Source organism: Anas platyrhynchos, chromosome 3, assembly GCF_047663525.1.
Source record: "Anas platyrhynchos isolate ZD024472 breed Pekin duck chromosome 3, IASCAAS_PekinDuck_T2T, whole genome shotgun sequence".
NCBI lineage: Eukaryota > Metazoa > Chordata > Aves > Anseriformes > Anatidae > Anas > Anas platyrhynchos.
Window position 1 is genome coordinate 20,281,252 of NC_092589.1, and position 22,992 is coordinate 20,304,243.

General features: G+C 40.8%; 2 protein-coding genes across 3 annotated transcripts in view; one reads left to right on the forward strand and one right to left on the reverse strand.

Annotated features, from left to right (window-relative positions):
* The window catches only part of TMEM63A (transmembrane protein 63A), a 28,340-nt gene extending 17,864 nt beyond the window's left edge, over positions 1–10,476 (forward strand). For both annotated transcript variants that reach the window (XM_072035496.1, XM_027453692.3), the window contains 8 exons: positions 1,005–1,091; positions 1,732–1,794; positions 2,657–2,819; positions 3,908–4,013; positions 5,309–5,476; positions 8,191–8,306; positions 8,693–8,755; positions 9,363–10,476. In XM_072035496.1, coding sequence (XP_071891597.1) covers positions 1,005–1,091; positions 1,732–1,794; positions 2,657–2,819; positions 3,908–4,013; positions 5,309–5,476; positions 8,191–8,306; positions 8,693–8,755; positions 9,363–9,464 — 868 coding nt within the window. In that variant the 3' untranslated portion in view covers positions 9,465–10,476. The remainder of the gene's footprint in view (positions 1–1,004; positions 1,092–1,731; positions 1,795–2,656; positions 2,820–3,907; positions 4,014–5,308; positions 5,477–8,190; positions 8,307–8,692; positions 8,756–9,362) is intronic.
* LOC101789646 (left-right determination factor 2) overlaps positions 1–21,995 on the reverse strand; it is a 59,347-nt gene extending 37,352 nt beyond the window's left edge. Inside the window, exons 1-2 of the mRNA XM_013094953.5 lie at positions 21,573–21,995; positions 13,312–13,432 (exon numbers count right to left, since the gene is read on the reverse strand). The gene's annotated coding sequence lies outside the window, so the exon portion shown is untranslated. The remainder of the gene's footprint in view (positions 1–13,311; positions 13,433–21,572) is intronic.
* Positions 21,996–22,992: the final 997 nt, after the last annotated feature.

The following is a 22,992-nucleotide window of genomic DNA, read 5'->3' on the forward strand; positions in this document are numbered from 1 at the left end:
GCTCACTGTCTGGGCAGGTAGGAAGCGTGGGTTTGGATCCTCTCCAGGCTGAGAACATAAGAGTCATGATAGAATCATATCATAGAACAGCTTGGGTTGGAAGGGACCTCAAAAACCATCTAGTTCCAATCCCCCTGCCATGGGTAGGGCTGCCACCCACTGGATCAGGTTGTCCGAGGCGTCATCTAACCTGGTCTTGAACACCTCCAGGGACGGGGCATCCCCAACCTGTCTGGGCAATCTGTTCCAGTGCCTCACCACCCTCTGAGTCCCTCAATCCTTCTTCAAGAAAAAGTGCTTCAAATGCTGGCATGTTAACTAAAAGAAGGACCTAAAGACCTGATTTTAAGCCTTAGTATAATTATACTAACTGGTGTGTCCCATAGTACCCAGTGGCCATGTGATCCTATAAAAATCTCTGGTTTTAATGCTGTATGAGACAGCATCTTTAAAAGAGTCTGAATTGTTTATGGCATTTCTGTGCTTTTCTGACAACGTGTCTCTAGAAAGATGTTCCTACTACTGGAGGAGGGTATAATATTAGTAGCGTTATGTTCCCAAGTCTTGACTCCTGGCAAGTATAATTAAGTAGCTTGTCTGAGTGTCTAGTTTCTTGGCTCTGGTGCCCTTCAACAAACTGTCTAATCCTTCTTAGCACAATATTTGAAGAGCAGTTTGTTTACAAGCTGCTGAGGGATGTGAGTATCATTACAAGAGGGACCAGACTGGTGCTCATCCCCTTGCTTGTGGTACAGAGTGGTAGTTTTCTTAGCACTGCATCTGGACTAATGTTCTGAAATGTTTTCTATGCCCAAGACGATACTGAGAGCCTGCTTGGTTGAAATCAGTGAATATCCCAAAGGGGTTTCTTTCACAAGTATCTTGTAGTGGTGTATATGGTAGGGGAAGCTGGAAGTCTCATGGGTCCTGACATTCTTTGAGCAAGGTCCTTCATGTGTGGAAGTCTTTCATGTGAATTTCTTACTAACTTTTTCTGTTGGCAGATCTGCAGAGAACAGAATAATGATGCATAAAGTCTACATATTTCTGATCTTCATGGTATTGATTCTGCCTTCCCTTGGTCTGACCAGGTAAAGTTATAGTTTAATGTTTGGGTATTCTGACAGCTTCCGAATGACAGACTTCTTGCTTTTTAGTTGCTAGTTGAGGTACAGTTGATGTACCCCACCCCTTTCCAGAGTGTCTGGTGACACACTGAAATGTTAGATGTATAACATTGAAATCTGATGTTCTTCATCTGAAGACCTCATTGCCCTTAACATTTGTGAAGTTTCACTTTTTGTGTAGCAAAGAAATCTATGACACTGGAAGATCAATGGCTAATTGAAAGTTGCCCACACTGCTGTAGCTGAGAACCCAGTTTCCTGAGTATGTCTTACAACTGAGTTAGTTTTTTCTTTTCTTTCTCTGGACCTGTACTCTGTTTAACTGTCCCTAGCTAATAGGATAGCACGTATGTGTCTTACCTATATTCTTACTTCTAAAAATTAATTTTTAGAATTTCAGTATGAAGTAGATATATTTCTTTTATTATGCATCTTTTTTTTTTTCCTATATCTGACCAGCAGTAAGTATAAAGCTAAAGTAGTATTCAGATTATTTGATTAAATTCTTCCCATCTGTTATCCTGATCTGAACTACTGAAAGAGAAGCAATTTTGTACAATGCTAAGTTTCTGGACACTAATTATATTAACCATCTTTCTTTCAGTCTTGATTTTTTCTTCCGTTGGCTGTTTGACAGAGAATCATCTGATTCTGCCATTAGGCTGGAGTAAGTATCAGCAACAATTTGTACAATTATTTAGGATGCTTTTTTTGCTATTGACTAACTTTGGCTAGTGTTTTTTAAGATTACCTCAGGGATGGTACCTTAGGGAGGACATTGAGCTTCAGGGAAGGGGAGGAGAGAATGCAGATGCTTTTGCTATGGAGAAGTCCATAGTTTTTTTCCTGCCAGATAATACATGCAGATATTTACTAAGAATTTCACTGGGACTAAATAGCTTCAACAGTTCTCCTTTTTGAAATCTATTGACTCACTGTTGATATTAAGAAATACAAATGTCTTCATGCCAGTACTTGCACACTTGTAGATATTGATTATTAGAAGCTCTTGTGACTGTGAGCTGAGCATGGTGGCTAGTTTGCGAGGTGGCTGTAGGGAAAGAATAGGATGCAGTTATTAAGACTTAATTATGTTTTCAACTGCTATTTCAAAGTTACTTACAAGAAGACGAGTAGGAATTACTACCCTGTAATGGGATTTTATCTCCTAGTCTTATCTTGTCTCAAGCTGCCATTGTAGCCATCAAGTGATGCTCTCATTAGCCACCCCATCAGACTGCTGTTTCTTTGCTTGAACAGTGTATTCCTCATCCAACCTGTGTGACTCAGCTGGTCTTCTTACAGATAATTTTGCACTGGCTCCATAGAAGTACACTTTTACTGCAGTTATAGTTATGTAGTACTCTTTTCAACAAGGTTATCAGAAGTCTTCTTAGACACTTCTTATGGTGGCTAGTACTTACACCTATGGAGAGAGATTTCCAAAGATGATAGAGATCCATTGTAGATATATTTTTTTCTATTTGCTTTTGTGCTTTCCAGTCACTGTCTGATGTCTTTCCTTGCAGATGTGTCTTTTTGCCTGACCAGGGAGCATTCTTTGTGAACTACGTGATTGCCTCTGCGTTCATTGGCAATGGGATGGAGCTGCTGCGCCTACCTGGCCTCATCCTTTATACCATACGCATGATAATGGCCAAGTCCACAGCAGAAAGAAAAAATATTAAACAGGTATTAGAGCCCCACCTTAGCAAAGAGGCAATTAAACAATTGCTTTTTATAAGAAACAGTGGGAGCCCCCATCTTTCAGACCACTAACCATCATGTCCTGACTTTTTTTGGCCTCGATTTCACTCACCTGTAACAAGTTTATATTGCCCTTCTTTGCAGCATATTTAACTGTGAAGTATTTATTCAAGTAAGAGATGGTCAAAATCTTTGTATCTCCAATTCAGATTTTTATGGTTTGGATTTTTTAGTAGAATTCTGATATTATCTTTATACTCTTAAATTGCAGGGTTTTTAAAATTTGGATCTGTCCACAGTTAGTTTCTTCTATCAGCCATCAAACATGCACTATTTGATTTTATTTGGTTAGATCTACATTCAGATTAATGCTTACTGTCTAATTTTAAGCAGTGAACTTTAACTTTCAGATGATGTTTTGTCTTGCAGCTTGACATTCAAGGTATTGGAATACGAACTTAAGCCTGTATACAGCTGTCCCCATTCCTTTTTTTTCTTTTCTTTTTTTCTTGGGGGGAGGTGGGGTGTCCATTTTAAAATAATCATGTTAAACATTCACTTTTGTTAACTGTTGCATGTTATGCCTTGCTGTGGTTGAACTGATATATATAGATTTCCCATTCCAAGATGTTCAGCCAAGCATTAGAAAAAAATGGGAGTACCGACCATACCAAAACTTTGACATCTTGAGCTTTCCCTAGTGTGAAAGCCAGCACAAGGAACAGTGTACAGATTCGACGAGATACGCAGTTAGATGAAGATTCTGTGTTTGGCCCAATTACTTCCTACCTTGTGGTTTTAAGTAGTTGCTTTTTGTAGATGAAAACACTTTCCTTGAGGATTTTTTTTTTTTTCAGGCTATGGAAGTAGTAACATGTTTTCTGTGAGTGTACCTGTTTAAAACACACAAAACTTATGTATAATTGTTGTTTGTTTGTACCTCTCAGGGCAATAATTGATCTATCAAAGGGAGAGACTAAGAGAAGGTGAACTTGCTTTAGTGCATCTGTCCTAACTCCTAACAAATTGATAAGTGACACAAGAGATTTAAGTTTTTTGTTCTTCCTTCCTAGCAACAAGCATTTGAATATGAATTTGGAGCAATGTACGCGTGGATGTTGTGTGTATTCACTGTCGTCATGGCCTATAGCATTACGTGCCCCATCATTGTCCCATTTGGTAAGTTCTCCAACGAGCTGTGGACATTGTGAGTGAGGCTGAGGCAAGTGGGAGTTAAGGAGGGCCCAATTCTAGGTTCTTGGTACAGTTTAGATGCTGATGATCCCTAGGACTTTAATTAAAGTTTTCATCCCTTCCTGTGGGGCAAAATAGGACAGAAGATGGTGAATTAGTTCTTTAGCTGCATTTAGAAGTTGAAACTGTATTTGATGAATATTAAATGCTTATTTTATTTTTGAGTGTTGTCTCAACTAGCTCCGGTGGTGGTTTTTAGTAGCTAAGCATAGGAGTTCAGATAGATTTGGTTGTGAGGGGATTATTTTTCTCTCTGGGTTCTTGAGGTCTAAGAGAAGCAGGCTGCATAAGGTATCTGGAGGTCCATCTTAAGCAGCCAAACTTGACTTGAGACATTCTGATCCCCAAATCCTTTAGGCACGTTTGCAATAACATTTGTCTTAAAGTTTGACTGAAGTGTGTAAAATAAGCACAAGTATGTGCTTATTTTAGAGACTAGTCCTTTTCACTGCTGCAGCTCTACTGTGTTGCAAACCATTTGTCTAAAATTCCATGCTCTGACTGAGAACATGGTCTGTGGCTGTCCTGGTTTCAGTTAGAACAGAATTAATTTTCTTCCTAGTAGCTGGTGGAATGAAATCACTTTGACATCAGTATTGACAGCTGCATGCTCTGTCGTCTTGACCCCAGGGACGTGACCTAATGATGTACTGGCTGCTTTGTTTGGGACAATGTTTTGGTGAATGCTATACCTGTCCTGTGACAGGAAAGGAAATGCTGCGTACTCTGCTCAACCTGCTGGCTTAGACAACCAGCTAATTAGTTCAGGGTATGTGGTAAAGTGCAGCTACCCTGTAGTGCAGTTAGAGCTGCGGTCCTTCTGTAGGACCTCAAGAAGGTCTCCAAGTTGCAGGCTGCCTTACCTGTACTGCAGTGAGGGAGTTACCAGGCCTACCCAAACAGATTGGGCCGATGTGCCAGCACTAGAGAGGAACTTGGGTTCTACTCTGGGAGTACAAGTGGTGCCACAGAGAAGTGTGAGGAGAAGGGGAGGAGGGATAGTGAAATCCTGGGGATGTTGGCCCTGCCCCATGAACCACCTTGGAAGCAGGCTGCTTTCAAGAAGCTGTACTCCATTCATATTTGGGCTGTATCCACCATTAGTATCTGGATTTTCAGTCGCTTTGTTGCTGTAGATCTCCTCATAGAATTGCTGCTTTTATCAAGTCTTGAAAAAGTCTTCAGCAACCTCTCCTTGGCTCTTCCTTTTTTCCTTCCAGGGTTAATATATATACTGCTGAAGCACATGGTTGACCGCTACAACCTCTACTATGCGTATCTCCCTGCCAAGCTGGAAAAGAAGATGCACTTTGCAGCAGTGAATCAGGCCCTTGCGGCTCCAATTCTCTGCCTTTTATGGCTCTATTTTTTCTCCTTTTTGCGACTGGGTAAGCTTTACCTTTTTTCACTGAGAACATAGTCCTACTTCTCTTGCCATCTTTTTTAAACATGAAACGTGAAGTTCCATAGGTGTTATGGGCTTCTCTTTTTACCTCTGTAAATGGGAAGTCATGGGGGTTACCTCTTGCACTGAGGTATGCAATATTTGCAGCTTATACAAGTTTGCATAAGATGCTCTGAAGAAGGCATAGGTAGCTGGTAAGTTAACTTGAAATATCGTGTTCCATTCAGTTTTTTCACTTTACAGGAAGTTGTTCCCTAAATATGCAGGGTTTGAATTGGCCAATTGGACTGTAGAGTGACAGTATTTAAAAACAACTAAAAATAAACACACCAACATTAAAGAAAAGTCTGTTCAGAATTAGTTACTGTCAGTAAGATGGTCTCTGGCTTCACTACACACATTTGTGCAGTCTGTATATAAGTTGAATTTGCCTGAGTGAATTGGTTATTACTTCTGTTGTACATCTGTTGTTTAGGAAAAAATTCTTAAAATATTGGCTAATGCTACTAAGACCTTTGTTCTACATCATCTGTCAAACTTTATATGGAAGACTGCAGTGAGATAGTGACTCTCCTCCCCATACTCTGATTCAAAAACTCATGGTTTAGTGTAGTTCATTTTAAATACACAGATGTTCTCTATTTTGCAATTACTTGGCATTATTAGTATTGGCTGCAGTATACTAACAACTTTGGCATCAGAAAAGGTATGTGATAGCTTGCAGCTTTTTACCCATGATGTAGGAGGAAGCACTTGGCATGGAACAGAAGTGCTGGTGATGCTTGAAGGAATTGAGTTTCCCTTTTTGGGAAGGGAGCCCTTGGACTCCCTTCTGTATTTTATCTTCTCTGATCTCACAGCACTGATGGCAAAGTATGTTAGTATGTTTACACTGTTTTTCCAGCTTTCTTGCAGTTAAATGACAGTCTGCCAACATATTTTTATTTATTATTTTTTTAAACTTTGGAGAGAGTTCCCAGTGGAGGCAATCAAAACTATTGCTTCAGGCCATCTTTGGAGTTGAGCTTTGGAGTTGAGCAGGTGACACTGTGGTAATTACATCCTTGGGAGCTTTTCTCCTTTGTTCTGAGATCTATCTCTGCAACTGAGGGGATGAACAAATTCATGTCCTCTAAAATAACAGAATTTCTAGAACATGCTTTAGGAAAAAAAATATGCAGCAATTGACGTGTCTCTAATTGTTACGAAGGAAAACCTGGTGTAGTAAAAATGAAATCCTTATTTCAGTGTTTCCTGGGTCTGTGGCAAGACCATCATTTGCTGTGGAACTTAACCCAATCTGTGTTTTCCATTACTATGTTAGGCTTGGTTTAGCATGGACTTACTGTTTAACTGGGTATTCTTCAATGCCTTGTCAGTGTGCAAGGCTGTCCAACCAAGTGGTGTTAGGATGAGAGGCAGGACCTTGACGTTTTCATTTAATTGCTACTCCTTGAGCCAAGGGGAAGGAAGGAAAGGGAAGAGTGCTCTGCTTCTGCTTCAGTTCTGAGTCAGGATCAAATATTGCTTTCCTGCCCACAGTACTGCAAGTAGACAGGCTGCATCAGTGTCAGCTATTTCTTCCTCAGCTACTGTTTTCTTCCTCAACCTCATGCCATTTACCCATCAGACACCTAGACCACTGCTGTGCGCCTCACAGCAGAGGATAGTAGTAAGTAGTATCAGCAGTTCATCCTGTCTCCTGCGATGGGCACCTAAGTACCATGGTTCTCTAGAGCTGTTGGCAGGGATGAGTGCTGAGGATGCAGGGCAGGGGAAAACTGCTTTGTGGAGACTTCTCCCCTGCTGTTTGCCTTGTGGCTCACTTCATATGTTGGCTTCCATGTAGATGTTCCTCAACAGCTGGTTAAATAGTGATGTAACCGATGCTTAGAAAAACAGCTTCTTCTAAAGGAGATTCCAGAATAGCCATAGGGAAGTTCTTTCATTTCCCTTTCTTGCTTGAAAGTAACATGTACTTTTTTTCCTCTTCTCAAACAGATCTACACAGATCTGTTTATATAACCTACTAAGCAGTAAACTTGCCTGTTCTATGTCACTAGACATGCTGGGGTTAACACAACACAACAAAAAAAAAAAGATTGGTATTGCATGTTTTGGCCAAAGAAGTTTAGAAACAGCTGGGTTAACTTTTTCTCATCCGTTCTTACTCTGAGAAGCTACAGTCTTATTATTCATATATATGTGTATATATATATATATTTCCCTTGGAGGTAGTGGAGGAATAACTTTTAATCTGTAAAGGTAATTTTTTTCCCCTTTGAGCTGTTTGCAAGCCCTCTGGTTTGGTTACCACCATTGTATTTAGTAAATGGACTCTGCTTATTACATTTCACAGATCATTAATTAAAAGCATCTTAGAAGTGGGTCCAGGATAAATGAGGGAGAAGAAGGATCCGAGTCTTGTTTAGCATTCAAGATCTGCAGCTGCCTGCCTTAGCCTCTTTTTTTTTTTTTTTTTTTTTTTTTAAAAAAAAAAAAAAAGCTGGAAAAATAACATTCATCAGCTTTAGCAGTCAGCGGGCTTTGTGCTTAAGTAGGTTCTCCTGGTTGAGGTGGGAAGTAGCTTGCCCGGTCCTCCAAGGAGAAAACATGAGGCTTCTGAAAATGGGGGAGACAAGAATGAGTCTTTCTTGTTCTGTATTTTTATATTAAATTTTCTGAATATTTTTCTAGGCTTTAAAGCACCTACAAGCATGTTTACCTTCCTGGTTGTCAACATCACAGTTGCTGTTTGTGTGGCTTATTCTTGTTTTGGATGTTTCAAGCATCTGAGCCCACTGAATTATAAGGTAAGCGATGGATACCTTGCACCTTTCAGCACCTGCCTATGTATTTGATGTAACACCAGCTAGTCATGTTGGGCTGTTTCTTGCCTTGACAGTAGCAATGGCTGTCCACAAACATTAATTCCAGTAAGATGAGTAAAAGGGCTGATCATTAGAGGCAGATTACTTGGCACAGCAGAAAGTGTGCCAGTGGCAGCAGGAAGCAAATCTAAGAGAGGGAGCAGTATGGAAGAAGATTGGAGGCAAGTTCATTGTAACTGTACATTAGAGCACCAGCACTGCCCTGTGATTTCTTTCTGCAGGCTTTCAAGTGCTTACCATCTCTTAATACTGTTTTAACTTACCAGTTTGTTGTCTCTCTCCCTTTTCCCCCCCATTACTGGTTACAGGTAGAAGGCATGCAGTGTGAAAGCGGAAGCGACACAGATTTACCAACCGCCGCAGCGTCTTCTGTAAGAAGTTAAGAGTTACTAATATTCTCTTACATTTCTCAGAAAAGCCTAATTTCTCACCCTGCTTGCCAAAGAGCTTATGTAGGACATACGGAAGTCCTACAGTCCATTCAAACTAATATGTTGGTGGGACCAGAGAGTTCTGCAGCTGGGCTCCTTGACTGTTCCCAGGTGGTGTTCCAGAAGTACCTTCAGCTGAAGTTTTAGGAGTAGTTGAGATATGCTACTTCCAGCAGCTCTAGATGCTGTTCTGGGCCTTACACCAGCTGGTACCTGACATCTGGACAGCAGCCAAATGTAGTCAGTTGCCGCTGCTTTGTGACTTTGAAAGTTGTGACATGTATAGCAGGCCTTTGCCTTGCCACTAAAAAGGCTGTAGGACTGAAGTAGAAGTAGAGGTCTTTGTGCCACATCTACAAGTTGTGTGTGTACAGGTGAGAGGTGCGCCAGGAAGCCTCCTGTAGCGTGCAAAAGGCCTCGGGTGTTAAGCTGAAGAATGGGAAAATGGATGAAAAGAAGAATGGCAAGGGGAAAAATTATCCTGGGTAAATTATCCCAACATTATAATCTGAGAGACTAGTAAAATCCTTAACGCTTGTGATTTCAGATATACATCCCTCGAGTTTTGCATCCTCATTCTACAGAAAGGACGATGCTTGCCCAAAAGGAGCAGCCATCATATGGCACCATGGACAACAGTAGTTCATAGGCAGAAGTTACAAGCTGTTCTGCCCAACCAGCAATTATCAAGGAGGGAGTGAAAGCCTTTTTCTGAATACTGAGGACTAACACAAGATGGAGCACTTGGTCCAGCATTAGAAGAACTAATTCCCCACCACTGTCTGCTAAGTATTCTGATTTTTTTTTTTTTTTTATGAATTCCTGCCTACAGAAGAGGTATAGAAATAATTCATTGTGTAGTCTGCAGCTGTACTTGGAGATCAAAAAGCAGATGCCTTGGGACTGATTGTTTTCCAGGCTGTCTACACACACTGTTCAACACGTTTGTTTCACAGAGTTGCTGATCCTCAGGGACTTCACGTCTGCTATCTCATTGCTTGCCTTATGAAGATAACTTATGCTGCATATAGATAACTGATCACCAAAGCAAATGTAGCTCTCTATTACCAACTGTCATTTATTTATTCAAAAAGGTTCTTATTAAAAAAGATGCTTTAGTATTTATAATGCTTTTGTATTTATAAACTCCTTGGTATGTGCTAAATCCTGAAGCAGTGTCACTTTTTTTGATGAAAATACTGTTTGTGTGGGAATGGAGGATGGTGTGTGGGAATCTCTCCTCTTTTCACCTGAAGCACGTTACTTTTTCCTTAACTAATGAGATGAGGGAGTTACTGTGCACTTGGACCCTAAAAGTGCCAAAGCACCAAAAAAAAGTCTAGTTTCAGAAAGGAGTGAGTTACCTGATAGTGTTTTTACATGTTTTTGGAGGGCACTTAGGTTGATGTTTTTTGTTCACTGTTTTTAAGGGCCTTCCACAATGAATGTTTACTTGCCAACAATAAAGGGTGTAAATATTTTATCTGTCTTTTAATCTTGGGTCAAAATGACAAATCTCTGGGTTTTCTCTATAGTGCCAATATATGAGCTGTAAGATACTAAGTTTTTAAATTATGTTGTAGATACCAATTTATTCCGAAGTACGTTGTGTCAAAGCGCAACTAATAATCACAAAGCAATAAAACAGTTCTGAAGTTTCAGGCTGTCTTGATGTCTTTTTTTTTTTTTTTCCCTTTGCCTATTGACATATTTCTTTTGCTAGCTGCCTTGCAGTGTGAGCAGTGTCATGCACTGTTTGTAAGAGCACCGTCATGAGATATACCATGACAGTATGTCCTCTGGAGGGAGTGAATCTTCGACCTCTAGGCAGGGAGATAATTTTTTCATTCCTGTCCTGTGTTTGTTTGCCTGCTCATTGTTAAACTGTTAGCTCCCAAACTTGACCTGTATTAGCACATCTGTGAAGCAGCAACATTGGAAGACTGGAGTAGAACTTGTGCCATAGATGAATATGTTCAGATGTTTAGTGCTTTGCAGGACTACCTCCACCTTCTCCAGATGAGCACTCTGGGCAAATGTCAAGCAGGAGACCTGTCCTGCTGCAAGAACTCTGATAATGCAGATGACAAGCCCATCCTGTTAGTTTTAAGTACACAGCTCCTGGTTCTTAAAAGGTAAGGGCAGAGTCTTTCTCTAGTAGACATGGATTTGCATCATGTTTCTTTATATTCTTGCTTCAGTATTGCAGTTGGGGATGATGTGTGTTGTTTTTATTTTACTTTGTTTTCAGCAGTCACAGTCTTACTAGAGGTGATGTTGTACCCTGAATACACACTGGCATTTAAGACTGGGATTCAAATGGGAAAACAAAACCCAAAGAATCCGTATTTTCTTACTTGTCTCTGAATGTTTCATACAGCTGTGAGGACAGAAGGTGGAGACAGTCTTTTGTATTAATTAGATCAGAAATCTGACTGTTCTAACTCACTCTTTGCTGCAGTACCTCATCCCATGTGGGTGCCTTCAGAAATATTGGACACTTACAAGTACACTAATTGAGAAAGCAAATAAATAATTCTGCTACTACACTTGACCTGTGCACAGTGCTGGCTCTTAGGGATTTTCATGCTCTGTGGTGTAACTTACTTTTTGAACAAGTGGCCTTTCATATTCACATATGTTGTGTCAAAGACAAACTCCTTTGACTCTTGGATTTCCTTTCTGTCAAATTGGTTCCTTTTCTATCTTATTCGCGTGTGGTGGATTTTTTCATACAAGGTGAACAGCATATCAGGCCGCAATAGAGAGAACCCTAATGTAAAAAAAACACAGAAGGAGACTGAAGTCTTGTACTGAGCCTTCTGCTAAAATATTTCATTCTACTGTGCATTTCCTTGCAAGGCTTTTCAAGTGTGCTGCTGCTACTTCTACTACAAAAGTAAAGAAGAAAGTCCACAAGGCACTTACTGCTGCTTAGGAAAAATTGCTTGGCATAACTTTGATCAACATTAACTCTGTGCTTGAATTAAATAAAACATTTCTTAACTACCAGTTGCCCCCTGGGCTTGATTTTAATGGCTAACATCACTGGAATCTACTTTGAGGAAGGCTTTATGTCAATATATTCAGAGATTTCTCAATATCCCTAAGTGACTGGAAAATTATAGCAAATAGTTTTCCCTTCTGATTTTAGACCATGTTTGATGTCACTGGAAAGCCAGAGAGATCCCATTGAAGCAATGGAGCTATAGCAATAGGAATCAAAAGCTGAGATCAGAATGTCAGGTTCTGAGCACTAAGTGCATTTTTAAATTAATAACCTTTGGACAAGAATCTAGTTCTTTAAATGTTTTCATAAAACATTGCTTTTCTTGTGTTTTTAAAGGGGGTATCTAAATAAGGCAGAATAGGTGACATTTGGAGAACTATTAGAGGTGCCTTAGGCCTAGCTTTTAACTTGGATTTTTTTTTTTTTTTTTGAGAGAGATGTCTTGGAATTGCTGTAATGTAGGGTTGATGACATTGGCCAACTGTTGCTGCCCAGGGAAGTGGTTGAGTCACCATCCCTGGAGGTCTTCAAGAAACGTGTAGATATACATGTAGAATTTAGTAGCATGGTTTAGTTGTGGACTTTAGTACTTGGTAAAGGGTTGGACTAGATGATCTTAGAGGTCTTTTCCAACCTGAATGGTTCTATGATTATATTCTCTCCACTAACAATGTAAGTGAGGACTATTGGCTTCATTAACATGTCACATGCTTGTAAGTGATCAATTATCAGCTGTTGGTGAGCATTACTCACAGCTGAGTTACGCAGGTCCATGGCACTGACCTGAGATGCACAGTGTCATTTCAAGCACTGTTAACAGCAGCAGATCAGTTGTCAGCAGGTCTCATGCCTTGACCAGACTGGGGAGGGATGTTTAATTGAACTAACGTTGTTAGCTAACACCAGGGCCTGGTGTGGTGGTAGACAATGCACATGTTTAAGCAATGCTTTAGTGTCTCAAAAACTGGCACATCAGAAAGCCGTGTTAAATCCAAAGTGAGCTACCCAGGCAAATGGCAATGTAGTGCAGGGCACAGGCACAGAAGAGTGTGCAAAGCATTGCTTTGAAGTGTGTAAAGGCAAATCCCAAGCTTTTTGCCTGGTCTTAGAAAAAAGCCACATTACCAACAGTCAGACGGCAGACCAAAAAAATAGTGTCCATTTTAAGAACCAGTCTGTTAGATGCTGGAAGAACACTGTAGCAATGACTTGGTCTTGTCAGATAAAAACTTGGTAATAAAGCAGTGATCTGTCCTGATGGCCACTGGGCAATGAGTGCTCGTGGTTGAACAAGCAAACCTGGATTGCTCTGAGCTGTAATCACTAGTCAGCAGTGGCTCCCTCCAGAAAGTGGCCCATAAATGATTTTTTTTTTCCCCCAAGAGTTAACAGCGTAATTGCACAACTCCAGCCTGAATGCTGATTTTTCCTTTACACAATGACACCTTGTCATCTTTCTGGGCTAATAAAAATCATTAAATCTTACCTAATTGCTGTAGTCTGGAGATGGAAAGTCCTTCAGATTAAGTCTCTGTTGGGGGGTGAAGTGATGTTGACTGGAGTTGGTACTTGGTTTCTTCAGAGTTTCTCTCTTTCTATACCTATTCCTGTAGAAGAGTGCAGAAAAATGCATGTGAATTGTCTTCTGTTAGAAGAGTTATTATTTATTAACAAGGTAATTGGTAGAATTTCCACCTAGTCCTGCATATCATTACACTTAATTGGACACCAGAAACTTGAAATTACTACTACTTTTTGGTTATTTAACAAAGATTTTTTTTATTATTTAAAGGTTAGTGTTTAATCACTTGTTGACCTAATGATTTAATAATGTAGGTGTATTAAGAAAATCGATCCTAATATACTTTCATAAAAAGTAAGAAACATTTAAAATGTTTTTTGTTTTTGCCTTGGCCTCCACCTCTTTTTAAAGTTTGTTACATTAGATAAGAACTCACAGTGGGGAAAAAGAAGCTTAAATCATATGAGCTACATAGGGTAAGAGTTTACAGATTTCATGTAAACTTATAAAAAAATCCACCTCAGAAACAGGATTTTCTCACAGTGATTGGGTCCTACCATATGAGACAATGCATTACTGTTTTTTACACTGAAGATCTGCTGCATTTAAGACCTTGTTTTCATCAACAGCTCTCAACTAGCCTGATGAAGTAGCTCTTCCTTCACCCCTTACTTACTCCCCTCACCATACAAAAAGGGTAGCGAAGAATGACATCAAAAGTTTCACCAAAATCCTACAGTTGAAACAGTGATAACTCAAATCTCTTGTCTTTGATTTGTACTTTCCCAACTCTTCTTCTACTTGCAACTTCAAGAAATGGTGTAGAAGAATGGCTAAGGCAGTGTAAAACAAGCAAACAAAAAAACCCCTGAAGCTAAACCTTGAAACTGAATGATGAACTTCATCATTAGGTAACTGTCACAAAGCCAGGCGCTGCCTTAAGAACAACCTTTAAATGTGAGTAACAGAAGGAAGTGCCTGAAGAGACCCTGTTTTTGCTACCAGACAGCAAGCAGAATGTTTTAACCACTAGAGGACAGCACAATGTAAGCAACTGGGAGTGCTGCATTTGGCAGAGAAGACTGCTTGCTTCAGCGTTGAGAAATCCAACAGTGTGAAGCTGGAGTACTGTGTGGCAAAGTGAGAACTAAGCGTGGCGCATCCTAGGACATGGATACAAGCACTGCACTGTCAGTGCAGGGGGCGAGCCATTAGGTTGAACATTGCTTTTCCAGTCAGGCAAAATAGCATCAACTTTGATGCAAAAGTTGTCCACCTGAGAACTGAGTAAAAACTAGAGCAAGACTTCAAGAAAGGGACCTGTTACAGAATTAATAAAGAAAACATTAGGGGTTGATTATTGTTGTTTATTCCTTAATATCATTACCTTCTCATTTCCAGAGACCTAGAGTACTACTCTGATCGCATTTAGGTTTCTGAGTCAAGTCATTGACCTCAACATAGAGGTTTCTCCCATTTTCTGATGCTGAGATGAGCCTCCTTCCCCTCAGCATCCAGATGAGGTGAATTTTAAAGTTTAAAGGGGTTTAGCAGGCATCTACACTGTACCAGGACAGCCTTGTAGGACTTTGGCAAGAACAGCACAGGATGAACTTAACGACTGGAATAGGAGATGTGATACAGGTCAGCGTTGCCTCAGATGTGGAATGAGAGAGGCAAGCAGACATACAGCAGAATTTGGTTGTCTCATTCGTTCTATCTAAGGAGCAAATTAGCCCAAATTAATGAAAATTATGCACCAGAGACATATAACACAAAAAAAAAAATAAGAAAATTAAGTTGATAGAAGGAATGGTATCTTGCTAATATGTAGATGACAGGCAGTGGCCTGAAGCAAGTGATTTTTTCTTTTCCCAAGAGTTAACAGCGTAATTGCACAACCCCAGCCTGAATGCAGATTTTTCCTTTACACAATGACACCTTGTCATCTTTCTGGACTCATAAAAATCATTAAATCTTACCTAATTGCTGTACTCTGGAGATGAAAAGTCCTTCAGATTAAGGCTCTGTTGGGGGGCAAAGTGATATTTAACCATTCCAGAGTCTGATGGAGACCAATGCACTCAGTCATCTATGTCTATTTTTCTGTGTGAAAAATGAGAAGGTGCTTACCGAGCTGTACGTAAAAAGCACTAGAAAAAGAGCAAAATCTTACTGTTACCCCTGGAAAAGGGAGGCAAGGAAACTGTTTACCTGAGGGAACTACAGCTCTGGCAAAGTTGTGAGATACACAGGAAAGGAGTGAATGGGCTGTCCCTCAGCCAAAGTCCTCAAGTGCTATGATCTACAGCACAAGAAGTGGCAGACTTGAGGTGAAACCTGGAAGGGATATATATCTGTGCAGCAGGAAAGGCCATTTGCAGCTCCTGTTGCAGCAGTGCCCAGGACAGAATGGAGAAAAGGAAAATGCGAAAACAAAAGAACAACAACAGTACTATACAGAATTTATTTTTTTTTCCTTCTCCTATCAATGAATTAATTTACGTCCATTTTGGTCTAGCACAGAACACTCTTCTAGAGTTCAGAGGCAGTGAAATTTCTGTTGAACCCACTACAGAAAGAAAAGGATCCAAATGAAGGTCCACAGGCACTCAGATCTGGGCCTCTGCTCTGAGCAAAAGCGACCACATGCAACCACATCGCCTGGTGAAGTCAGTTACACCCTGTTTCCTGCTCCTCTGCACCAAAACAAGGTGTGTTTTTACAGACATCTCTTTCAGCACCAGTACTGGCTTTAACACTTTGTTCCCTCTGGCTTATACCCACCTCACACCACAGCCTTATTTGTGCCAGGAAAACTGCTGGTATGGGCACAGGCTGAAGTGTATTGAGGAAAATAACCCCCCCCCCAGAAAAGAGAGGAGAAAGAGAGTTGGATTAGTTCCCCAACCTAATTCACTCTGCAGCCACACAAACTGTTTACTGAGACAAATCAATACGCAGGTAAGGATGGGAAGCAAGCAAGGAGGAACAGTTGGGGATGACACTACCATGAGAAGGAAGTATGTGCGAATCCACAGCCTGGGGGAAGCTGAACCTGACCTTTAATCACTGCTGAAGCACATTTAACTTGGGCACTATCCAAACTATTCAGCTCTTAACCCTTTACCCTGAGCACCTAGACAAAACTCCGTGTTGTGGAGCTCTTTCCAGTTAGAAGACACTGGCACAGATGTTTATTCTAACAAAATAACTGGTTCAGTTACCACCAATTTCACAAATAATAATTAGCTGTAACTACTAGATTCAGTAAGTACTATTAATTGTCCTTTTAAGACCTTCCCCCAGCCTCACATCCCGCGTCCATCCTGCTCACCACCACACGGCAGGGGCACAGGGAGGAGCAGCCAGGCAGGGAGCGGGAGCCTTCTCCAGCAGCTCTGCTGCTGAGAGCACAGCAGCTTTCTTCATCAATGCCAGATCAGTTGTAGACTTCTGACTGCTTCCAGGCTGTGCTCCTCACCACAGGCTCGGCCTCTCAGCTGTGCCAAATACAGGCACTCGGCCTGTTTGAGTACTTACCCTCTAGCTGAAGGGCTAAAAGCCTCCCGTGGAGAGAAGGCAGAAACCAGAACTGACAAATTATTTATCGGCTATACTTTCAAGATAAAACTAACAACTCCTTTTAGAGAGTCTGATATTTTCCAGCTGTGCAAGAATCAAACAAATGAGACAGCTAAAAGGTGCCCCCAGCTGGTAAAGGGAGATGCTGCCCCAAGAGCTCTTGCTCAGCTTTCCTCCTCTCACCCAAGGTGTATTTTCCTCTCATGCTGTGGCTCTCACTTCAGTTCCTGAACTCAGCCGTTTTCCCTCTGCATATGTGCTTCCCCATTCTCCAGACTACTTAGTATTGTCCATTAGTCCAAATATTTGAGAAACGTGTGTCATTCCTCCCCTCCTCCCCCCCCCCCCGAATTGCTGGCAAGCATGCCTATCTCTCAAAGTGCAATTTTTTGTAACATGAGTTAAGTAAAATAAAGGGCATCAATAAAAACTCCTGATTTCAGGAAGCCTTACCTTGACAGTTACTAATGAAATCCTCAGACACACATACACGCGTTTATCCATCTGAATCTTTTCCTTGGATACAATTGCTTATGAAACATGCATATATAGTCATAGAGAAAGAATTTATGCAAATAACTATAAAAAGGGGAGGGATGAGGGGATCAACAATCCTAATTTTTCCCTTGAATATTGTAAATTTTGATCTCAAGAAGAGGTAAGCTCTGTGTCCATGAGGAGGGGAAAACAACTTTTAAGAACTTTAATTGCATAATGTCTGCATATTCAGTGGCAAGTAACCACAGACATTTTACAGAGCCTTTTACTCTTTCCCCACTTTTGTCAGTTCATATTCCAAATTAGTCTTTAAAACATTATTTTAGCTGCAGAAAACACAGGGTCTGCTAGAAGCAGTACTCTGAGTCTAGCATCTAGTCTGCTGAAGCAATACTCCACAGATGTGCTGTGGGGTAATTCCAAAGACATACCCTTCAAAACATATTGAAACCCATTCAGTTCCATATATATTAATCTTATATCACCTGAAGAGGAAAGGCTAAAAAATAAATTTATTTCAACTTAAAAAACATAAAAGTAAAAATCTTCTAATGCCATCCTGAAGATTTTTTTTATGATGCCAAAGTTATACTGAGCCCTTGCGTCCAACAGTGCTTCCATTTGTTCTGCTCAGTGTTTATTTTCATTACTGAGCACATCAGACTGGCATTCCACTTGTAGGTGTAGTAAGAGAAAACCAAACTCGAACTCCCTTAGTACAATGCACAACTTTCAAGCCTGGATGCCTGCATTAAGCCAACTAAAGGTCAGAGGAGCTGCAATTATACTCGTCGGAAGAAACCAGAGGCCTCGGTCCAGAAATGCATCAATGGAATTGCTTAGCTTTCAGCTGTTAAGTACCATGCAGGAGTTTTGTGGTGCTTTCTTAGACAGGATCCTAAGCATGGATCTGGTTTCCAAATACTTTAAAGCAGATTTACAGGTGTTGCTAATACGACCGTCTCTCGCCCCTTCACTCCAAATAGCAGTACCCAGGCACGTGATGGTTTATCCTGCCTGTGCAGTCCCCTTCCTACACCACAGCTGCACGTGGAGCTGTATCTCCAGTTTTAAAGGTTCAGACTATGTGATTTATGAGAAGGATCCTGGCTGTCTCAAGTACAAGGCAACATCTCTAGCAGAACAGGGTTCACATTGGCATCAGTACTGATATCTTCGTATATCTCTGTCTGATGTTACAGGGAATTAATTCTCTGGTTTTAATGTTTCTTAGCCTTACCCAAAAGGTACACTAACAATGGGCAAGTGCCTTAGCTGGCCTGAATTGCTTTTTCAGCCCTAAAAGTTGCGTTTCCAAGTGAGAATTGAGATGCTGTGTGATGGCGTGATGAAAGCCTGCAGTGTAACAGTACGTGTTGCATCTCTTCTGCAGATAAAGAGGCAGCGTCACTTCCCAAAAACACTAGCACGGTGCTCTTCCACAAGTACGAATTCGTCTATTTTGGAGGTAGGGAGAAGAAAGAAAAGACTTCCCAATTACCATATTGTGTTCTTCATACTGTCAAGTGACCCATCACACTGTGGTAAAGCATGTGAGGTTGGTTAAACCCCTCTGCATTATATAAGCTGGTGGTCACAGAGAACAAGGCACATTAGACACATGACTAAGCAGGCTGCAACATGCAGAAATATGTCAACTTTGCCCTGGGAGACTTAAGCAAAAAAAAAATAATAAAATAAAATCACATAAACACAACCAGACTCTTCCACCACTCTGATTACAATTTTTGGTGGCAATTTTACATCAGATTTTCCCTGCCTGCCCTCTCCTAACTCCAGCTGTGGCACTTTCCCCACACCTAGTGCCAAGGGCAGGAAAGCATGACCGAGACTGCTGCCCTGGCTCTTTCCAGCAGTCACAGAGGCCCTGTCCCCAACCCCAACTTCATTTTATGCACGTTAACACAAATCTGGGGAGGTAACATGTCCTTAGGCTACACCACTTGCATTCAGTCACAGAAAACTGGGAAGGGAGCACATTCTCCATCTCATGATCAGAAAGCAATACTCGTGCTCCCTGCATCTCGCTTTTGTCACGCAAATATCTCTTATCTCAATTCCAACTCAGAGATTCTGGGGACATGGCCTAAATTAGCACTGACTGATGGCTTATCTGTGGAATTTAAATGAACTATATAATTTTCCATTCAAGTCCATACAGCTACATTGCAACAACATATCTACTCAACTGATTTGCAACCTAATGAATCTCTTAAGTCAGGTTCTGCGCTATAGTGGCTAACAAACTAATAAAGGTAGGCACAGTCCAAACACACTGAACACACACTGCCCGTGTACAGTGATTCACTTTCGTAAACCCTTTCTGACCTTTTACCTGATTACTTCCTCAAACACAGCACAGATGAATATATATAAAAAGCATACAGAAATTAGGAAGCAACTAATAGGGGGAATAATAATAGCTGCTTTTCTTCTTCTGTTATGCTAATCTTTACTACATGCCCTACCAAATATTTGACTAATTAATTTCCCTAACCTTTGATTAATTAATCAGATTGACTAAGGCATAGGTTGTGCCTCATTACGAAATGAGTGATAGCAGAGAATATTCGGATTTCTGAAGTATTGTACCTTTAAAGGCCTCATAAAGGGGTTATTATTTTAATATAAAAAGTATGAATATGGAATATAGCAATCTATAAATAGAATAGTTCTATATTTTTAAGCAATTGCATTTGTTTGTACAACTATCTTTCTGCCACTTAGAACATAAAGCTGGGCACAAGCAACCCTGAGTAAAACCATTAAATTTTGTCAACAAACAACATTTACATTTACAATCAGGGAAGATAAAGCTAACATGCTACAGCATTTCACCACAGACATTTACACCATAATGTGTGACAAATTGCAGGAATAAAAATAAACCCAAAATAGACCCAAACCCTCTCAAACAATATTTTCCCCATTTCACCTTTTGAAACAATTGCTAAACATCAGCCCTCCTTGGTCTCAGAAAATGTAAGGTAGCATGCCTCAGGAGGAAAACATGCTTTAAACACTTTGCAAGGCTTTGGCAGGACGATCAAAGCAGCACCATTACAATCCAGCCCACGATCAGCAGAGTTGAGATGGAAGAGAAAGACCAGAGCTGTTACAGCTTCTACCAGGACATCATGCATTTAAATAAACTTATGATAAATCTGAGAAGCAAAAGGCTAAATGTATTATTAAGTGACACCATCTTGCATATACTTTACAGTGAAAATTTGTGCGTTTTTTTCCCCCCCATAAGATAGAAGACTTTGTAAAATGGTGCTTCGATGCATTTTTTCCCCCTAAATCAGATATTAGGAAAAATGTTTTTACCATGAGGGCAGTCAAACGCTGGAACAGGCTTCCTAGAGAGGTGGCTGGTGTCTCACGCCTGTCAGTGTCCTGGAAGCATTACAGAATCACAGAATTTCTAGGTTGGAAGAGACCTCAAGATCATCGAGTCCAGCCTCTGACCTAACACTCAGACAGTGCCCTCATTTATGTGCTTTAACTTTTGGTAAGCCCTGGTGCAGTCAGGCAGTTGTATTCAATGGTCTTTGTAGGTCCCTTCTAACTGAATTATTCTGTTCTATATGAATAATTTCTTAGTAGAGTGCAGGGACTGTATCATCAGTATGCTAAAACCAAGGAGCAATGGTTTCTTGCAGTGTCACAGAGCTGACTGGTCACTGCCAGGCTGTGCTACGAGTGCGTAACCGGGAGAGACAGTGAAGCTTACTGCGCACTAGCAAATCTCCAGGGAGTGGCAGAATTGTGAAAAAGTCTGACTACTAAAAGGTGAAGTCACCAGAGTGATGTTTTGCAATTATCGGTGATGCTCACCTTCAGCCACGCAGCAGGATGCCTGCTTTGCAGCCCTGCTAGGGGTCACTGCTCAGCCACGCAACATCTGTCTCCCTTTGCCCATGTGAACGTGGGACACTTTGCCTGAAGCGCTGACGCTGGAGACAACGCACCAGGTCAGAATGAGTCACCCAATGAACTCTTAGCCGAAATCACAGATCTATATTACAGAAGATACTACAAGCCCCACAGGGAATCAAATCTTCTTACCCTTGGCACCATATCAGAGTAACAAAAAGCTCCTGTCCCAAACAACTTACCATCTCGATTGCTGACAAGATGCCACAGGGGGAGAAAACACAGGAACAAGATGCAGATGGATAAGCATAAAAATAGCCTGAAGAAAAGCAGAAGTCCCAGCTTCTGCTTTTCCTAAGCATTTATTTATGCCCTTTAGCAGCATGGCACCTATGCAGATGACTGAAAGATACCATAGTCACCCTTGAAGAGAAAAATTCTTCCTCCCTGCACTTGGGACTCTATTTCCTCATTGCTTTATCAGCAAAAGATTAGCACAGCTCAAGGAGCTCAGGCACTCAAAAGCTGATGCAAACTGAAAGACATTTGGCAGTTTCTTGAATGCTGCAACAGGCAGACACCCACAGGTACAGATGCAACCCGGTGAAATCCTCAGGTCCGCAGTAAGGCTTAATCAGGCTATCAGACACAGCTGTACCAGTCACATGCTGGGGATTTCCCAGCTGCTGAGTCTATCTCCCCGAGCACACGTAGTTAGAAACAATTCACTCACTATGTAATCAGCAACCATGTGACAATTTCATTTTCTCTATCAAAACATCCAAACAAGTCCGGATTCAGAAAAACTGTGGCTCCATCACTGGGACTCTTAGTACTCTTCTGCACTGGTCATGTCAAGTAAAATACTGCTGCTACAGTAGGACTGTACTTGTTTTTGCACAAAGTCCTTCTGTGATCTTTATTCTGGAAGGAACTTGATGTTCTTATGCATTCATGAGATCTAAAGATTTCTTTAGCAACATGATCTCGACCAAATAATTCCAACCACAGGTCAAACGTGTGACACTCAGTCATCACTGGGTTTTGAGTCTCTGTCACTGGAAAATAATAGGTGAAATTTATGTAGTAAGATGTCCACTTTAAACAGAGCACAAAGTAACTAAGGGAAGAAAAACCTCTATTTAAAGTTATTTGTACATTCTAGTTTCTTTTGGTTACTGTTCCTCTCCTTCCTCAGTTACAAGACAGACTGTAAGCCTGTGAGGGAATAGGTGCAGTTGAATTCTGTCAGGTCTTTCTCTCCCTCTCTACTCATCATCTATCAGTATTTCAGTTCTCTACATAATAAAACTTATGGAAAGAAATAATTCTTTACTTCTGGTTCCTTCTTTAGCCTGGGGCAGGTCTAAGTGGGAATATTACTAAAACAAAATTAATAATAATAATAAAAAGGTTTTATTACAACATATATGTATTAAGGAAACACTGGTTTTGCTGGTCATATCTGCTGCAGATAGGAGAGCCTTCAGCTGCAATAATTTTATTTCAGGAATGCAAGAGGAAGTCCGAGGGTAAAATTTCACTGAGGGCCCTACCCTTGGAAGGCATCTGATTTAAAATAAGGAAGCAAGGACATATGCTCTAATCACAATTTTTGTTTATCACCTCCGGCTGGCTACTGCTTCTGAGTGCTGAACAAAT